Raw genomic sequence first — 19,468 nt, 5'->3', positions numbered from 1 at the left:
AGCACTGAAGCACACGGTCAGAGTGACTAGAAATACCGATTTATCTGTATTCCTACCGAATCGTAGATGATCACCCTAAAACTACCGATTATTCATTTATCCTAGCGAAAATCACAGATTTTTTATAATACTGACCGAAAATTCATAAAACCATTTACCAAATCATTTCATGTACAGTCAGAATTCAATAGTTGGCATGCTTTTTAGTTGGAATGCTTTTTAGTTGAACGCTCAATAGTTGGCTGACAGTTCAATGAAAAAGCATGCTCATGGCCTGCCGAGAATAATTTCAGAATTTATTTGTATGGAAAACCCGATTTTATTTAAAGTAGTTTGACGTTTCGAGTGCTCCTACCGAAATGTGCCAAAAAAATCTGGCCACACTGTACACAGTATAAACGCGCACGAAACGTCTTGCGCGGCTGGTGCGACTGCGCTGAAAATCGGAAATTCGCAACGATAGAAGAAACTTTGCTGCCTTGGCCGTTCATCGAACCAGTTCTTGTTTGTGCAGCCGATTTGAGTATGATTGAGCAATGCTGCAGTGTTGTTAGGAAAGAAGTTAAATCATGTTAATCTGTTGAGTACGGTTTGCGTTGGATTGGTTCGTAAAGTGTATGTGTGTGTGTGTGCATTTCCCTGCCAGTGTACTGCCTGAAGGTGAAAGTGGTGTTTGGACAGCTTTGTTCTCTCGGGCGATCCATCCAATTTTCTATGTGCAAATCGGTCTGCCGTTCGGTTTGTATGAAGAAAGATACAGCATAAGCAGAGCAGAGTCGCAAGAGCTCCAGTTCCAGCTTCTAATAGCTTCCCACCAGCCAGCAACGACACGAACAACCCCCTCCCCTATGGCAGGTATGTATGCTGTGCGTGCAGAAAGTTCCCACCACTCTGAAAGCATTCTATTGTCTGTCCACCCGTTACGCCACAGCCACGGCCGAGCCACAACTCGTGAAACACAGCTGGTGCTGCCTTTTTATGCTGCCCTTTGTGTCAGTGTAGCGAGGGCAACGGAGAGCTGCAGCAGTAGTCGAAAAGACGGAACATACTCGTTTGTTTATGTTTTGGTCGGCAGCAAATGTCAAAACGGTTGTGTGCAAAGGCAAAAGGGGTTGTACGGTGGTAGTGGTGGTGGTGGTTTCCGTAGTTCAAAGCAAGCCGTGTGTGACGATGGCAAAGGCTGTAATCAGTTCGACTGACTGCGACCACATCGGTCGCACGAGCGGCGCACTTATCAGCACATGGTTTAATGAGATTTAATTATTTCTTCCGCTCCCCAGGGACATCAGATTAGAGAGAAAGATCGAATTTCCTAGGCGGTGCCTCAACGGGAATGCTTGCCTCGATTAGCCCATCCCAGTAGCAGTGATCATCATCGCGAGTGATACAGTCGAGAACAGGGGCTCGTTCGGTCAGCGGCAGCAGTAATGACTTCACCGAAACGGAACATTTCCTCGCAGGAAACGACCGCTGCCGGCACTGGGACTGTCCCATCGTCCGGTTCGACGGTTGCGATAGGAATCGATTTCGGTACCAGCTTCTCGAGCGTAGGTATTTACCGGAATGGCAAGTTCGAAATCATTGCCAATGAGTGCGGCAACCATCGCATCCCGTCGGTGGTCGCGTTCACCGAGAAGGGACGGCTTGTGGGCGAGGAAGCGCTGGCGCAAGCCGACACAGATCCGGCGAACTGTGTGATAGAGGTGAAGCGCATTCTCGGCCGGCACAAAAAGGAAGGCGGGCTGCAGGTCCAGTTCAAGGGTGAAACCAAGTGCTACCAGCCGGAGGAAATCTGCGGCATTATACTGGCCCACTTGCGCTCGATGGCCGAACGGCAGCTCGGCGAGCCCGTGACGTGTGCCGTTGTTGCCGTGCCGGCACAGTTCTCGGATGGGCAGCGGCAAGCCGTGCTGGATGCGGCCACGATTGCCGGATTGTCGGTGCTGCGGCTGATCAACGAGCCGACGGCAGCGGCCATTTCTATCGGCATCAACAAGAAGCTTATCGGTGAACAGTATGTGCTGGTGTGCTCGTTTGGCGGTGGCTTCCTGGACGTTTCGATCGTCACCATCTACAACGGAGTGTTCCAGGTGAAGGCCAGCTCCGGCGACACCAGGCTGGGCGGGGTGGACATCGACAAACGGTTGGTGGACTACTTCGTGAAGGAGCTGCAGGACACACAGTCGCTTGATATTACGCGCGATTGTATTGCGATGCGCAAGCTGCGCAAAACATGCGAACAGGCCAAGCGCACGCTGTCCTACACCAGTCAGGTGACGGTGGAGATTGACGACCTGCTCGATGGCCACAAGCTCAGCTCGACGCTCACGAAAGACAACGTGGACGAGCTGTGCAAGGATCTGTTCGAGCGTGTGATTCTGCACGTGGAGACGGCACTGCGGCGCGCCCGGAAGGATCGGTTTGCGATGCACGAGATTATGCTGGTGGGCGAGTCGTCGCGCATTCCCCGGGTGCAGATTATGCTGAGTGAATTCTTCGACCGTCGGTCGCTCAGCAGCTCGGTCAATTCGGACGAAGCGGTGGTCGTCGGAACGGCCATAGCCGCCGGCATTCTGAGCGGGGATAAATCGTGCGCCATTCAGGATCTGCTCTGGTGGGATTTAGTGCCACGATCAATCGGAATGATAAGCGAAGAGCTCGATATCGATGGTGGTGATGGTGGCGGTGATGTTGGTGAGCCACCGCGTATACTGATTAGCCGCAACTCGACGCTACCGTTAAAAGTGCGCCACCGGGTGAAAAACTTTCGCAACGTGCACCGACTGTACGAGGGAGAAAGTGCCATTGTTAGTGATAATATTACGCTGGGCCGATTGCAGCTGGAGGGAAGCTTCGGCGAAGGGCTCGAAGACGTCGGTCTGTCGTTTAACGTGGACCTGAACGGGGTGCTGCACGTGATGGTGGAGGGCAACATTGAGCTGAAAGCCACCCTGGACAAGGGACGACTCGAGCGGTACGAGATCGATCGTATCGTGTACGAGCACAAGCGCCTAATACTCGAAATGGAGCGAGGCCAGGAGGAGCAAGAGCAGCGCAAACGGAAGGAAGCCGACTCTTCGGCGGTGATTGACCGGCAGGGCGAGGAGCAGGAGGCGGAAGCGGACGACGGTGGGACGGTTGGTACCTGGGATCGGTTCAGCGAGTGGCTGCACTGCATTTGCGTGGTTACGTTCGACCTAGAACTGGGACAGGCGATGGAGCTTATCTACCCCAAGCACGTGACGTTGACGGAGCAGGAAAAGATGAACATTTGCTATCTGGCGTTCCCGGATTCGAATTCCGGGTGCATGGGAGACTCGCAGTTCCACATACGGTTGCGTGTGTCGTCCGGCTCGGAAAACTCCATACTTCCCAAGGGGCTGCAGGAGTTCAACTGCCACTGCATGCCGGTGCATCGTGCGGATCCGGGCCACTTCTGGGGCTTTGTGTACTTCCGCCAAATCAAGGATGCCACCCTGAAGCGCGGTTACTTTCAGAAAAGCTTGGTCCTGCTGACACGCCTTCCCTTCGTCAATCTGTTCTACGAGCTGTGCGCGGTGATTGCACCGTCCTACTTCAGCAACGGCGAACCTACGCTCGAGGCCGTCTGCGACAGTGTGTGCAAGTGGCCGTCGCTGCTCACGGATGAAACGCTCCAGCTGCATCTGCTCGGCAGTGTGTACGAGGTGGCCATTCCGAAGCAAAACGGCAAATACAGTACGCTCGTTTCGCCGGTGGATAGCCTTTACCCGGCCAACAAGTCGGGCGTCAATGGGCGGCCGCCGAACCAAACGCGAACCATATCATCCGTGCACGAGATCGACATCTTCCGCAGCTTGCAGCTGTTCCTACCTCACATCCATCTGCTGTGGGAGCTGGTGCTGACCGGCGAGCCGATCATCGTCACTGGCACCTCGCCGACCGACTGCGCCCACATGGTCCAGTCGCTCACTAGCCTTATCAGCCCGCTGGCGTACTGCGCCGAAAGCCGTCCCTACTTCACCATCCATGATACGGAGTTTAAGGAGTTTACGCAGAACAAGAACGGCCATCCCGCGATCATACTGGGCGTCACGAACCCGTTCTTCGCGAAGACGCTGCAACACTGGCCCCACACGATACGGCTCCAGGACAGTGCGGAAGCGCAACTGCAACGCCAGCTCACAACGACCCCTTCGACGGGTGGTCAGTCCGGCGGCGGCACGGTTGGGTCATCGGACGGTTCTGCGACGCTCTCGAGATTGTCCAAAATCAAACAAATCACTCACAAACTGCTGGATTCGTCGCCCGGGCTCTACACACAGTACAAACCGTTCGTGCAGAAGGACAAAGCGTTCATCAAGAAGATTCTGCTCGGGCTCAAGACCGACCGGCCGCTCTCCGTACAGTCCGCACTGCTAAGGCGGCATCTGCTGGAGCTAACACAGAGCTTCATGATTCCCTTGGAACGCTACATGGCCTCGCTAATGCCACTGCAGAAGGACATTTCGCCCTTCCGGTCCGCACCGCAGCCGCACCCGTTCAAGCAGGAGGACTTCCTAGCCACGCTGGACGAGTGTGGCCCACAGCTAACCTCCACCTGCAAGGGCGACTGGGAGGGATTGTATCGACGGTTTTTCAGCTCGCCCAACTTTAAGGGCTGGTACGAGACGCGCTACTTCGAGCTGGAACAAACGCTGCAGGTGCTGCACATGCAGACCCTCTCCGAGTCCAATTTGGCCGAGTGGGCCAAGGGCAAGCTGGAGGTGGAAATCGTCGACATGATCCTGCGGTTGCGCCACAAGCTGACGCTGCTGCAGGGCAACAACAGCAGCGCGATGGCGGCCCTGCCGGTGCAGCTGAACGTTCGTGATACCCGGGAGCAACTGTTACGCCACATGGAAAACATGAAGAAAAGTCTTCCGGACGATTTGAAGCAAATCCTCGGGGACGCATGATCGCAACCCCATCCCCCATCCCTATTGCCCCCTTTCCTCCCACAGTATAGTACAGTGCTATGAGAGCTATAAATCTATAGACAGAGTATACATAATCGAATGTTGCTTTTTTAACCAGTAATCGAGCCGTTTTCCATTTAGTATTGCCATGATGACAACCAAGCCCTACTCACGGTTCGCGACAGGTAAGACGACATTTGCCATATCGTCTTTCTGGTGTGCAATATTCTTCAATCCAAAACAATCGCCTCATGTCTACCGCAGCCACAAATTTAATTTACGTTTCGATAAGCTGCAGCAAAAGCGTCTGGTCTGGGGGTCGTCGGGCCCGTCAAAGCGCAAGCCACCGACCGAGCCATTCGACCGAGTGCACACGCTACAGAACTTGCAATGCAATGGCAATGGCTCAGCGACACGGGATGACAGGATGATGACACAAATGAGACCGTAGTGCCGGGTCGTTTCAGTTGCTTCCGATCCGATCCGTTCGTCTTCCCCGATGCCCACCGATTTTTCCACTTTACTGCTGACCAACTAAGCGCGGTACCGGTAGAAACGGTGGCAAAGGAATGGATGGGATGGTGTACACTACTCTCCGTTGCTTCACCTTTTCATATTGTCCATTGTATTCCCTACCATAGGAGTGAAGAGGAGCAGCAGCAGCAGCACTTCGCATTCTTGGCAATGGGCCAAATGGAAATATTTCAAATATTCCATAAAAACGGGAGCACCGACCGACCGAAAGGGGGTAAAAAACACCGCTCCTGAGCGGATATTTAGTAGATGGTGCCAGGACTTTAATAGCCTTTCGCTTGCATATTGCCTCCGTACTGGGAGCGCCGCCGTATCGTTTGCGGCCGGGCTTCTGCTACGCGTCGGTACCTTTGCGCGAAATGGGAATTTTTGAGTGAAAAATCAATATCTCTTTACCCTTTCTTCCCCAACAGTGGTGGGGCAGAGTCGTTGAAGAACCGTCGAGCCGATTCCTTCCCGCGGAGCTGCCTCAAACAACAACAACAACAACGGGGAACATCTCCGGTTTCCGCACGATTTAATGAAAATTGGAATCGGAAATTTATTACCAGCGCCCGAGCGAGATGAGACGTTTTAAAAGGCATTTGTTTACGATTTCCTTATTAAAGCACGATGAACGACCCTATACGAGGGAGCGAATCGATCGATTTGTATGAATTCTCCTCGCAACGAGGAAGAAGGTCCTTCTTTCGAGGCGCGCGCTGCCTTAAAATACCATCACGCGCGACTTTTGTGGCTATCATCATCATCACGTTGCACATGCAATCCAACTTTATGCCATTAAAAGTTTGCAATGAGCCTGCGGAACCACGAACCACATACCACGCGTGGGGAGGGGATGGGTGTGTGGCGTACACACGTTTCTATTATTCTCCTTCTGGGCTCCTTCTTTTCTCTGTTTCCTTTGCGTCTTCTTCATTTCGGGGGGCTTATTGTTGTGAGCAAAAAAGCGCCATCATCGTAATTGGGCGCAGGGAATCCTTTGACAGGCGAGTTCGAGTTCCACCAGGGTCGCCAGGAGTACCCTAATAAAGGACACCACCACCATCGGCACACACACACACACACACACACACACACACACACACACACACACACACACACACACACACACACACACACACACACACACACACACACACACACACACACACACACACACACACACACACACACACACACACACACACACACACACACACACACACACACACACACACACACACACACACACACACACACACACACACACACGAAATCAATTTTACTTTCCGTCATCAGCGGAAAAATGAAAATAAAAACCGTTGTCAACAAATAAAAGTACGTTCCACGCGAGGCTATGGTACGGACACGGGCACTGGGGGGACTAACGACTTTCTTCCAAACACTGTGGTACACTGTGGATAAAAGTTGTGCTTCCACGAATGTTTGCAAAGAAAAGGTCCTTGTCAGCGACAAATTGCAAAAAGAGAAGATGTACAATAATACTACCTGTGCACAATCCGCCCGGGTTCGCTATCTATCTAAGTAAGCAATGGCATCGATCGGATGCTGGGATGGTAGCGTAACCTCAGTACATTCGCGAGTGAAATGAATAATGCGAACTTTATTCCATCTCATTTGCTGTCATGACAACGGCCGGTCGGTCGGTACGGATTTGTTCGTGCGCTGAAGACATTCCCCTTCCCTCTTTCGAGATATTTCTTAACATCGATAGCATATGGGTGCCTCTATAGAACGTGTACACACACACAAAAAAGGATTATTTTAAAGCATATTGGCATAATTTGCCTCTTTCCCATATATATACACCACCAGTTCGACCAGCTGCTGCTGTACCTGCTGTTCGTTAGGAGGAGAAGAAGAGGTGCAGAGAAGCAGTGAAAGTGTAAAAGATGGTTTAATTTAGTACATCGTTTCTCGCTTTCTCCGTAGTCGCAGTCGCAACCGGTCGCAGCTTCAGATCGTCCGACATCGTCCACCTGGCCGGCTGGCCGCCCCGACCCACCAGCTTCCATCAGCGATGGGTGGCGGGCGGCCGTAACGTGTAATGGTGCCGTAATTAATGTGAACCCCGAGTAGTACACCCCAACGACGCACCCGTTGGAGAAAGCAATGTCGTCCGCAATGGCCTTGAATGTGTTGTTATCTTCTCAGAACGTGTATCCGAACCACATTGCCAATTAGTCCGAAAACGGGAGTGAGATGGCCACAAAAAAAACTGAGATGGCAAATCGGTATAAATACTTGGCCATGCCGTCGGTGTGTGCCGTTGTTTTGTTACAGCACATACACACACGGCCACACGCGGCCCCGCGGTGTGTTGATTCTGCGAATTAACAAACTCCCGGGCCGGGCGACGGCGAGAGGGTTACGGTTTAAGCGGAAGTTACAAGACCGGCGAATGAAAGAAAGAAAGAAAGAAGGCAGAAAAAAGGCGGAAACTCACCGGGACACGGAATCTTTGTTTTCAAGACGGGCACGACGACCCACACACTCCGGCCGGGTCTTTAGCTTTGTAACTTTGTGCAAGAGAACTCGTCGGGGGAGGAATTGAAATTCATGATAAAATGTTTATTTATCGACATCCACCTTCGCTGTGGGTGATAGCTTCCGAATCTTGATGTCGAACTGCTGGGAGGGAGGGAGGGAGAGAGGGGAATCCAATTTCATTTGATGATCGTACGGTCTATCTGGACAAATCGATCACGTATGCAAGCCATGTTGGCGGCGGCTCGAGTTCAAAAGGACTTGTTGGAGGAGACGAGAGGAAGAAGCAGGACTTCCGCCAATATCACCACGATGACCATGAAAATGATGCCAAAAATCGTTTCGGCTGCGACGGTTGAGTGAACTGCTGTTTCCTGTTCCCTTTTTATGGGGCAAAGTTACGGCCAGCGGAAATTTAATCAACGACCACCGTTGAAACAGACACTCGTGAAACAATGACATTTTTGGTGCCTCTGTGGTGTGTGGTTGCCCCGCCACACTGCCCCGCCTCTCTCGCGTCTTACTACCGTAAACTATTTAATGAATATTACAGCATCAAATGGCACAAGTAATAATGGTCCACCCGATGGCAAAGGAACTCCCCGACGGCTGGCCCGGGATGGGGGACAATTTTATGCGCAAAATATGCTTCCCAGTGTCATACTTCCCAGTGACCGTACTACGCACCTAATCTTGTCCCCAGGCTGCCGAAAGTGTGGACCAAGCGCAGCAGCAGTTTTTGTTTCGCTCAATTACGCTGCAAATGAGGCTTTGTTTGGCGACCGTTGGGGACATATTACGTGTGACTTACCTCATTTCGAAGTCCTTAATTTCCTCCGTGGTGAGCGTATTGGTCACGTCCAGCAACTGGCGCATGTGTTCCTCGCGCTGCTGCTTTTTCCGCTGCGTCGACTGCAGCTCGCCCTTGGTGCCCTGTTCGCCGACGCTGATGAAATCGCCTTCATTTTTTAGCAGAATCGTTTCGACCGATGTGTAGTCCAGGCTGAGCGAGGGCTGTTTCGGGGATGGTAGGAGAAAGGAAAAAGTTAGAATGCTGCCACAATTAAATACCCTGAATTTCTTGAATCCAGGATACGAATCCTGTTCTCAAGCACGTGTGCATTCGCAAAAACTTCATGCATTAGCAATTAAACTTGTAACACTCGTACGGTTCGTAAGTTGGTTCGTTCTTTGGTTCACGTGTCACTCGAATTGAATTCTAACTTTTAGCAAAAGCAACACAGTTTAAACTGCATCCCGAGCACCCATTTTCTTCCATCCCAGCCGACGTTAAATCACATCAGCACGGATTGTTATTGGCAACGGCATTAATTAAGCTCAGGGCTCGTGTACGCGCAATCCTTGGGCTGCTCGGGGGAAGCAGGAAGGGTTCAAACTCTTAAAAAGCTGCTGGTTTGCGTCCACGCGCCTGCTGGTTACGTCGTGTTGCTGCGTAAACGCTAATGAATGGGATAATTTTCTGCACGAATTACGTGCGTGATTTATTGCACACTTCCGCCGAATCCTGAACAGGCAATAAAGCGAGATAGAGAGGAAAAGGAGAGAGGGAGAGCGACGACACACAGGCAACAGCTAAAATGGACCATTTGGAAGAGTCACTTCCACCGACGCGGACGTGACACTGCGACGTAGCTTCATCTTAGGAGGCATTGCTTTCTCACTTCCCTTAGCACAACGTCTCCCTTCTCTCTCTCGCGCTCTCTATTGGCAGGGGAGGGTTGGTTCTTTGCACGACTCATTACGTGTATTGTGTGCCGAAATGGTGGTGTCACCGCCCGCCTCCATCAGTTGAAGTGGCCATCAACAAGGCCGACCAGGATCAGCCAAACTAAACCAACCATCACCAAATAAAATTAATCAATGTCCCCAATTCAACCGGCTCGTGGAAGGAAGGAAGGGGGAGGGGGAGGGGTGGTAGGTGCCCTGGAAAGCACCTCTTGACCAGAGAGAGTGTCAACGACAAAACTGTTTGCAGTTTTCCACGAAACCACCGTCGTTCGCTGGTGGATTTGTGCGTTTTGTGCGTCGAATGTGGCCTGATTAAAACGGGAAACCACGACCGGCTGGCTGACGCTACCACGACGACGCACGTGTGTGGCGCCGTGCATCGGTCCTCGCATGTGCCACGCCGCTGATCGTTCGCACATGTTTAATGCTCTGCGCACTCATTCACTGCACGCCCACGTAATGTTGTCAGAGGAGCTCGTCCATCCTCCGGCTTGCCACCCCATCTCCGGCCTACTCGTCAATGTGTGGTGGTGTATGGCGGACGGCATGCTCTTAATGAAATCATCGACGACGTACTAAAACGACGACGACGACACTCGGTCACGATGCGTACAGCGGGTGGGGGGGGGGATGGAAGGTTGAACGTATTTGGAACTACTCTAGCTCTCCCCCTTCCCCCAAAACAACCAGAAAGGAAGGAAATTGGTCAAAATCAGATGACAGTGGGACGAGCGTATGAACGAACGGAATACGAGATGGAAGGCAAGCGAACAAGCGAAAAAGGAACAGAAAAAACAGCCAATCATCAAACGTGATGACTGAAAACCCGTACGCGCCGTTGCTCATGAATATGTAGGCAACATATGAAAATGGGAAATGAGCGGACGGATGCCGGAGACGGACTCTTTCACTTCAGAACCCACTTACGACGGTTGAGGACCGGGGGCAGAAAACCAATTCGTAACGCAAACACCACTTCTAGGAAGTGAGTTCACTACGTCTGTCCCCCTGTACAGCTGTGTCTTTCTCTCTCTTTCTTTTGCTCTCTTTTGCAGGCCCCTACGCACCCGTCTGCATTCGTAGAAGGATGACTAATATTTTTAACCAATTTCCACTGTCACCGCGCGTGAAAGGATGAACCGCAAATGACTCAGGCGTAATTTTCGCAAAAGACGCATTCGCGCGACACGCGGTGGACGCGCGATTAGCGCGAATCTGAATTTGCTCTCGGATGAGAGCACAGAGCCGGCTTTGCTGGTGTGTTCGGTTTTTCCCCCCATTTCCTTCTCAGAGATACATCAAAGCTGTTCGGTGGGAGAACAGTAAGAGACACTACTGACACTTCCGAGGAAGCTGTAGTAACACAAAGATGACGAATGATTTTTTTTCTCTTCTGCTACCGTGAATACGGTGCCACATCAACACGACGGACACACTGGCACTAGGAAGAGTTTTAAATTGCATGAGTAATTTTAATTAAATTTAAAAATTCATGCCATGCGGTCGTCCACCGGGAGGGACGAAGCATCATTAGAAAGTTTCATCTCCATTGCTACTAGATCGTTCGGATCATCCGCATGGAAGCAATAGTTGTTATCCCCTGCAGTGCGGGTTCCTTTGCTCAAACTATCTAATGTCATTGCGCTTGTGCTCAGCTACAACGAAACATCAAACCAACGCGTAAACCCACGCTGACACCAGATCACCGGAAGGAACCTTGCAATATTGCCTTATCAAACGAAAGTATAGTTTAGTATAGTCTCCTCCCGGATTGATGTCTCCGCTTGTTGTCGACACTGCTTCCCACCACAATTGCCACGCCACGTTTGCTAAACCATTTCGAGCCCTTTTCTGCTGCCTTTTGCTTTGCTTCGCGAGTGGTTAAGCAATTTGGAGTAAAAAAAACACACACACACACGTTACTGAGCCAAATTTCTTGAATCCGTTTTCAACTTCAATCACCGGGAATTCGATTACCACGAATGAATGGGGAAACGAAACTGAACTGATCCCACAAACCATCCTCCATACGCCGAGAGTACGCGCCATTTCGGCACGCTCCTTGCGCCAACATATCGTAAAGGTGTCGCGTGGCATATGCTCCATTTCCAACGATTGGTGGAATTGAATTTACGAGTAAACGGTCCAAAAGCAGGAGGAAAAACCGGATTTTAGGGACGAACAGGAATGCGCTTCATCCCTTTTTCGTGGAGGTGGGAGAATAAAGAGAATAAATTTGTACTTTTTGTTGTACGTTCCAGCACGCCGAATGATTCCTGAAGGTGTGTTTACCAGAACCCGGACATTCTTAATTCCTGTGCGGGTGATTGCAAACTCCGATGCCAATTCCATGCCATGGATTCCAATTGTTTGTTGATGTTTGCAGTGTTCCACGAAAAATGCCAGAAGCAGCTCATAGAAATAAATAAAAAAGACCAACGAACCAGCCGTACGAAGCGACGGTGAAGACTTTTGCTTTCCACGAATGGGGGCGAGGAAGTAGAGGAGGGGGGGGGGTGTAAGTCTGGCCTGGGGTGTATAATTGGGTCCGTTAGTGTTATGTTTCCAAACAGCGGCAAGGTGTTCGGACGGCAAACCATTTACAGAAAACAATCCATTATACGGCAGGGCCTGGCAGGGCCGCCAATTCCCACACCACACCACAGGCGTGAAGTATAAAATTTCACAATAAAAATCAGTGGCTAGTAGTAGTAACAACAAATAATCAAAAGCCGTGGCGTTCCGGAAGTAGAGGTCGATTTGCTTTACACATTAAACAACGCTCGTTTCGCCGGGCGATACGCAGCGTGCTTTTGCGTCATTTAGCTGCGTATCGTAGAGCGTACACGCGTACACGTGCTTAGAAAGCATAAACAAGAACAGCGCGAGAGGGCCCCAATAATTAATTGAGCAGCCAAGGTCCAATGTATGACGTCTTGGAGGAAAACACAACAATGATACCGTTGCTGCATTGCCGACACTGAGATGTTATTTAAAATCTAGGCTAAACTATTAGCGAAACGTGTTAGAGCTTGTTGGGCGTTTGTTCGGGGTGGTTAAGGCAAAGCACAAAGCACACGCGCGATCACGTTTACCTTTTGGTCCAAAAATTTGGTCACTTTCTTGAGTAATCGATTCATCTTGAAACACACACTACGAGGAGGGAGGGGACGTGGGAGACGTTTGATAAGTTACGCTAAACAGCAATATCAGCTTCTTCACACTGTTCAATGTTGTTGCTGATCGCGGTTCGCTACCACGTTACTGCAAACATTATAGTTGCTCGAACGCCAACAAATCAACAACAGAGCGCGCGTCTGGTGTCTGATGGTGTGGGAGAGATGCCCCTGTATGTGGCCCAGCACACTGCGGGAGTCGGCGATTTATCGTAAACAATCGCTGCCAGAATCGATGCACAAAAATCGAAGCCGAAATGAGATAAACCAGCAGCACAGCGCCAGAAACCAGCGTAGAGAGACGTAAAAATAACTCCACAGGACAACAACCGTACTTTAACTCTTCCCTTTTCTTTCTCTCTCTCTCTCTCTCTCTCTCTCTCACTCTCTCTCTCTCTCTTTCACACACACTCTGGAAGGCGTGAAACTCTTTCACTTCCAGCAGCGCTTCTTACACCGATTCACACAAATCGCACACAGACGATAGAACGATACAAACGATAGAGCACGTTGCATTTTGTTTCCAAAAATCGCACCACACTGTCTGCCCTTACGACGCACGTCAGCGGAAGATAAGGTCAACTTTCTCACACACTCGGAAAATATGAACGGTTGAGCTGGGGGGTTTTCTCTCTCACAAGCACAGATAATTATACCGAACGAGATAAATCAAACGAACGAAAGTGAAACTCGTGTTGCGCGTGCACGCTACCCGAACTACCGGTTTTGGGGACAGGGGACAGACAAAACTACGTACTTGCTGTACGACTATTGTCGCCCGCGGTTGTGTACAAACTGCTCCTTCCATCGGGTTCGGCGTAACATTTATAGCACCGGCGGCCAGTGCGCCTGTGCCAACGACTTCCATCGAGCGGAGGCCGCCACCACCGCCACCGCCACCAGAGGTCGCCGCCGGAGACGACGCACGCGCCTTGCCGTCGCACGTTGATGATTCTCCGCTCGGCGAGACGGAAATCCCCGCACCGGCACAGCACGACGTTTCGGCGAAGTAGTCGACCCGCAGGTCCGGAAGTGTGCCGCAGCCCAGCTGCTGCGGTGCTGTCACCGAACTGCCCGTCTTTGACGGCATCAGGTCGAACTTGGTGGCGATCTGATCGAACTTGGAGAGCCGCGGTTGGCTGGCGGCCACACTTCCTACCCCACTACCGTGCTCAAGGTGGCGACGCTGGGGCGAAAATGCATCGCTGGATGTGGTCGCCATCCGGTTGCGCTTCGACGGCGTCGCGTTGCGTTCGGCCGGTGGCGCGTCGCGGGTTTCCTGCTGCGTCAGGTACGCGTACTGCTGAAAGATCGAATAGTGATCGCTGAAGATTTCGGCCTCGAACAGTGCCTTCGACGGCGACTCGCCACCGCCAGCCCCGGCACTTACGCTCCGATAGTCATCGTCGCTGCGGCGATCGTGCTCGAACAGCAGCTCCTCCTCGACGGCAAAGCATTCGCGCTGGATGCGATCGTAGTCGATCGCTTCCCGGTCGAACGGGAACATCGTCAGGTCGGGATCGTAGTTTGGGTTTTTGAACGGCTTGCCGGACGTACCACCGGCGGACGTAACGGCAGCGGTAGCGGCCGCCACCGCACTACCCGCCTGCTGGACGAGCCGTTCCTTGCGCGTCTTGAAGCTGTTCATTAGCCGCTTCGGGGTCGAGGTGGTGGTCGTTTGCGGTGGCTCCATGAGCTGCTGCTGCTTCGGGGGCTGCGTCACTTCCCTGGCTGCCATCGATTCATGGCCGGGCGTGGTATCGATCGGTATGTTCGGGGAATGGTCCGGCGTGTCCGGCTCGGCCGAGGAAGGCGCTGGCGGGATTTTGGGCGGTGGACGCCGGATCGGATTGGGCGATTCATCAAAGCTGAACATGGTTTCGTGCGTGCGGGCAAAGGAAGCGATATCACCCCGGCTAACACCTCCGCTGTACGTTTTCGGCGACATGGGCGGATCGAAGGGAAAGCGCGTTGCAGTCGATGAAACCGGTGCCGTGCGTGGCTGTTGCGTGCGATTGTTCGATCCCGGTGTCACTTTCGGCGATTCACGCGGCGAAAACATGGGCGAGCGTGGTGAAAGATCCTCCAGTTCCTGTGAAATGGCATAAAAAGAGAGGGAGAGAGAGAGAGAGAGGGAGAGCGTTAGTAGAGAGACGAATAAGGCATTTATAGCAAATTACAAACAATATTTCTATAAACCACTGGGCGCCTCCATTGACTCCATCAAACACCACGTGTCTCCATCACACGAAACGATATTCCTTTGAAGAGTAGAACTGTTTTGATGTAGAGCAAAGGTCGTTATTTGTCAATGTGGGAGGGCAAGTGGGAGTGATTTGAGCACGCCGGCTCAACAAACAATACTTTTCACAAAAAGCGAGCCAGTGATGGCCAGCGGTTGTTGCATTGTGTCGGCTGTCGCGTTGTACGGGCTGCTCTTAGGGTCTGCTGGACAACGAACCAGCATCAACCACCGTGTTACGTCAGTTGACGAAGATTGTCCAAGACAAATTCTCTAGCTCGTGCTTGCTTGTTACAGCTTCAAAGCGTATTATGCCGACGCTCCAAAAACTCCCACTAATTAACGGACGGAATTTATTGTCCTCGGGTAAACACACCGCCTACTGCTCTCACCAAGCGCTATGTGCATTGGTCCGGAATAGAGCAACACCTCGGAGGTCGAACCATTTTCCAGCTGTGTTGATTCCACGCCCCTGGCATGGTATGGTATGGCACGGGCGGGCAGGATTTAAAACTCGGATGTCAACTATCATCCAGACCGACGGCCGACGGTGTTGTACTTTTCTACACAAAGTACTACGCTAACGTCAACCGCTCCGTCCCGTCCGTTGTACGAGGCGTGTGTAAGGGAGAAGATTTATGACCGTTTTCACGGCCTCAAAGGTAAAAGACCTGTGATGCTCCCTCAAGACAATCCGCCGAATGAATCCGTGGACTCGCGGCGTTCAAGAGACAAGAATAAAACCAAAACTGGTGGCGGGGTCGTACTATGGGCCCGGGAAAAAGATAAATTGCAATTGTTTCATGAAGTGTTTTCCCCCAACTCTCACCTTCTTCCCTCATTCCCATTGTCATACCGGTGCCATATCATCGCATTGACTTACATACAGCTTGAGTGACATCGTATGAAATTAATTACTATCCGCCCGTAGGCGAGATTCAAGATACCGCTCATGCGAGTGTGTGTATCCGGATATAGTTCACACGCTTCCGGCTCGTGTTGCTGCCCGGATTTGGTTGATCGTTCGCTTTACTGACCATTACGGTTATTAATATTAGTATCATTGGCATAAGCCGGCCTGAAGCCACTCTTCATTTCGCACCATCACGGCAAACGACCATTAATGGGAAACGTTTGATGCGTGAATCAATGTGGGTTATCCTCCCGCCACAGTAAACCGGTTGGCCAATGGTCTGCCCAACACGTCTGACCACGTCTATCCAGCTGGGGCGAGATCGAGGCGAGGTGAGGGAAGGGTCAATAAAATCATCCATCCTTGCCATCCCTCGCTCCCTCTTCCTATAACTGTGTGATTGGACGAAGATATCCAACCAGCAGAGACAGTGTGACTAAGAGGAAAGGTAAAAGGGAGCTGCACGCACAGAACCTTGCGCCATCCACAGCACATCAGCTGCAGCCGGGGGCGCATCGGCTGGCGGTTTGAGCGATGACGGAGCAAATTGTTGTCCAAACACACGTCATGTCAGTGACAGGCGGACGACGACATCCATCCAGTACCGGAGAGGTCCAGGAACTCCGCGTTTCCGCGTCAACACTACACGACACGATTCAGCAGCGCAACGGCGGGCGGTCGCGCACACGCAACTCGACAAATGTGTCTACTCGCGCAATGGCTTGGTTTGTTGCTTTTTGTGACTTTCCTTTTTTTTCTTTTCTTTTTCTCCTGTCTCATCTCAGGCGGATGTTTTTCTTTGTGGCGATTCCGATCCCGAGATCGAAGCAAAGCAAAACAAACCGCTAGAGAGATCGTTGTACTAAACACACATACAGACACATGATACACTTTGTATATTTTGCCGTAGCGGATCGCTTGACGCTTGTATTGCAGCGATTTAAACAAAGAATTAATGAAAATCCCCACACGCATTGACTGCCCTAAGAAGGTTCATCTATTTTAATGCATCGTGACGTTCAGCATTGGGAACGCTTCCTTTCCAGACGCTTATTTGCATACATGGCAGGTGCACAACGATGGTGCGCTGTTATGCTATGCTTCCTTCCCATACACAACATTCCCCCCTATTCCTGCATGGGAAATAATGCTTTGCCAGGCGTAATAAAACAACACACATTCGTCTTTGTTAGTCTCTTGTTGCAGAAATCAGTACAAAGGCAGTAGTATAGAGTAGAGAGAGAGAACATTATGCAGAAGGGGAATGCATGACGGAATCGATTCGCAACACTTTCCACCATTGGTACTGAAATTCGACAAAATGATTGCAATGTTCTCATTCGCACCGAGTAAGGTACGGAGTGGCCTTCAAACACAATGCTACAATAGCAGCACTAAACACACACACACGCGAAGAACACAGTACATTAACACTAAACGAGAATACGAGTATCATGAAATGCAAAAAAGCCTAGTATTACATTCTCTCTTTTTCATCATTTCCACCCCATTTCCGTCCCAGGTTCGTGTTGTGCAACTTTTAACGCATATAAAATATTGCCTTGCGTGTGCTCTGTGTGCTCTGTGTGTGTGTGAATGTGTTCCGGCAGCTTCTTCCCTCGAAGCAGCCGGGAGCACCAACGCGCGTACCCAACGAACCAAACAAAGAGCATTATACAATATAACAGAACAACATTTGTCTGCACTCGTAATGCGGGCACGCAGCACGAAGGGACACGAAGGGTTAAGCAGACGACAACAGAAGCACAGAACAGAACAAAACCATACACAAACACACACACACGTACAAAAACAACACAGTAGAACAAAGCATCACTCACTAAAACACACCGTCGTCGCCTCCTCTTCTTCTCACGGAGCAGTGCCCATTACGACAGCAAAAGGTAAACGCATGAGTTAAACCATTAGGCACAACGAAAAACACTGCCCAGGACATGCCAGGACGGCCGGAAAACCGGGGGGTTGAAAAGGGGGTATACCAGGAATGCAAAAAAAAAGAGTGTACTGCTAAATAAATGTGGCATGTCGTCAGAGTTCCTGCGCTGGGTCATTAGTGAGAAATGTATGTGGAAAAACCTAACGGCATATCCCGTCCCGTCTGACGCATCACCGCCAAGACAAACTCCATATCCTTCTCTTTTTGTTGAATTCCAGTTTTTTTTAAAGCTTCCAAATCGTGACCCCCTCCCCCCATGCTGCGCACCCCACAACACGCTTGGTTTCGAGTTCATGATTTACAGAAATTAATCATCATTTTTGTAACGAACACAATTATTCTTTGCTAAAGGCGTAGCTTCATAATCGAGAAAACGGAACGGAGTGCAAAACCTGACACATCTAATTACATTAATTAACAAAAGCTTCAACGCGGCTTTTGCGGCTCCATCCTGTGCCATCGTTCTGCCACGGTTCGATGATGCTCATCATCCGTGTGAGAAGGAAAGTAGCAAATGAGGAGACAGAGAGAGAGAGAGAGAGAGAAAAAAGGGCAAATCATAGCAAGCGACGATCCTTCCTGCCCCCGCCCCCCCTCAGATTGCAACAATATACATCCGCTTCCTTCGAATGAAAAGTCTACCGCCTACTAGGGAAGGAACCCTAATATCATCAAACCCAAAAGGAAAGAGAAATGGGAGACGGTGCGGCGACGACGACGACGATGATGTTAAAGTGCGCAGTTTCATGACCCTCGCGCGTTCATAATGGTGGAAAAAATGGCGAACAAACGATTCCAGCCACCCACCCACCACCACCAACACTGCGAGATGGAAATTAAATCAAGCCTATCAAGAGAGCCTCTCCCAGCCCCTCCAACTCCCTGCGTGCGGGGATGCGGCACTGTCTCTCCTCTCTCAATCATCATACTTTGTTTTAATGTGTCTATTTGTCCTTTTTTTGTGGCGCGGCGGCCATCTTTTAACCTCATTGATAATGATGATATTGATGAGAAGCAGAATCCCTCTCTAGTTTGTTAATGTTGTTTCATCTTTCTTAATTTACGAAGCCGTTTTAATTAAGGACTAAGGTTTGACCCTCCAGGGATGTGAGCGTCCTAATACGTTTTGCACCTACGCTTCTCGTGTGTGCCGTTCCTCTTTTTTGCTGTTGTCTCACGATCGATCTTCGCCATCACACTTCGCCATGAAATGCAGCACACACCTTCGCGCTTTTCGAGTGCGCCGAGTGCCGATACAAGAGACAGGTGGCGGTCGGGCTTGAACTCACCCCCTTAAGTGGATTATTCGAGAGGACGGCTTCGTCTGCCGCGCTTGAGCGTACGGTACCCCTGTGCCACTGTGCTACTGATTCGTCCCCTTCTTCCCTCCTTTTGTGAAGTATGTGAAGGAGTGGCAGAATTTCGATTCGCAAAACATTTTCCGCTGAATTACGGCTTCGGTGAACATCG

At 50.9% G+C, this 19,468-nt stretch overlaps 2 protein-coding genes across 5 annotated transcripts in view; one reads left to right on the top strand and one right to left on the bottom strand.

Moving 5' to 3' along the window:
• The window catches only part of LOC120897114 (nuclear pore complex protein DDB_G0274915), a 32,307-nt gene that overhangs the window by 7,388 nt on the left and 5,451 nt on the right, over positions 1–19,468 (bottom strand). The window contains exons 4-6 of one of the 4 annotated variants that reach the window (XM_040301733.1): positions 14,277–14,978; positions 13,644–14,189; positions 8,773–8,975 (exon numbers count right to left, since the gene is read on the bottom strand). In XM_040301733.1, coding sequence (XP_040157667.1) covers positions 8,773–8,975; positions 13,644–14,189; positions 14,277–14,978 — 1,451 coding nt within the window. Of the gene's footprint in view, positions 1–8,772; positions 8,976–12,805; positions 13,517–13,643; positions 14,979–19,468 lie in introns of those variants that run through there. The other 3 variants (XM_040301734.1, XM_040301732.1, XM_040301736.1) reach the window with 3 other exon arrangements.
• On the top strand, positions 391–5,058 carry LOC120897113. Its single transcript, XM_040301731.1, has 2 exons — positions 391–855; positions 1,281–5,058. The coding sequence occupies exon 2, from the start codon at positions 1,428–1,430 to the stop codon at positions 4,935–4,937; it is 3,510 nt and encodes a 1,169-aa protein (XP_040157665.1). The 5' UTR covers positions 391–855; positions 1,281–1,427; the 3' UTR covers positions 4,938–5,058.

The sequence above is a fragment of the Anopheles arabiensis genome, chromosome 2 (genome assembly GCF_016920715.1).
Source record: "Anopheles arabiensis isolate DONGOLA chromosome 2, AaraD3, whole genome shotgun sequence".
In the NCBI taxonomy this organism is placed as follows: Eukaryota; Metazoa; Arthropoda; class Insecta; order Diptera; family Culicidae; genus Anopheles; species Anopheles arabiensis.
The sequence above is the reverse complement of the archived record's forward strand: the minus strand, read 5'-3'. Positions and strand labels throughout refer to the sequence as shown.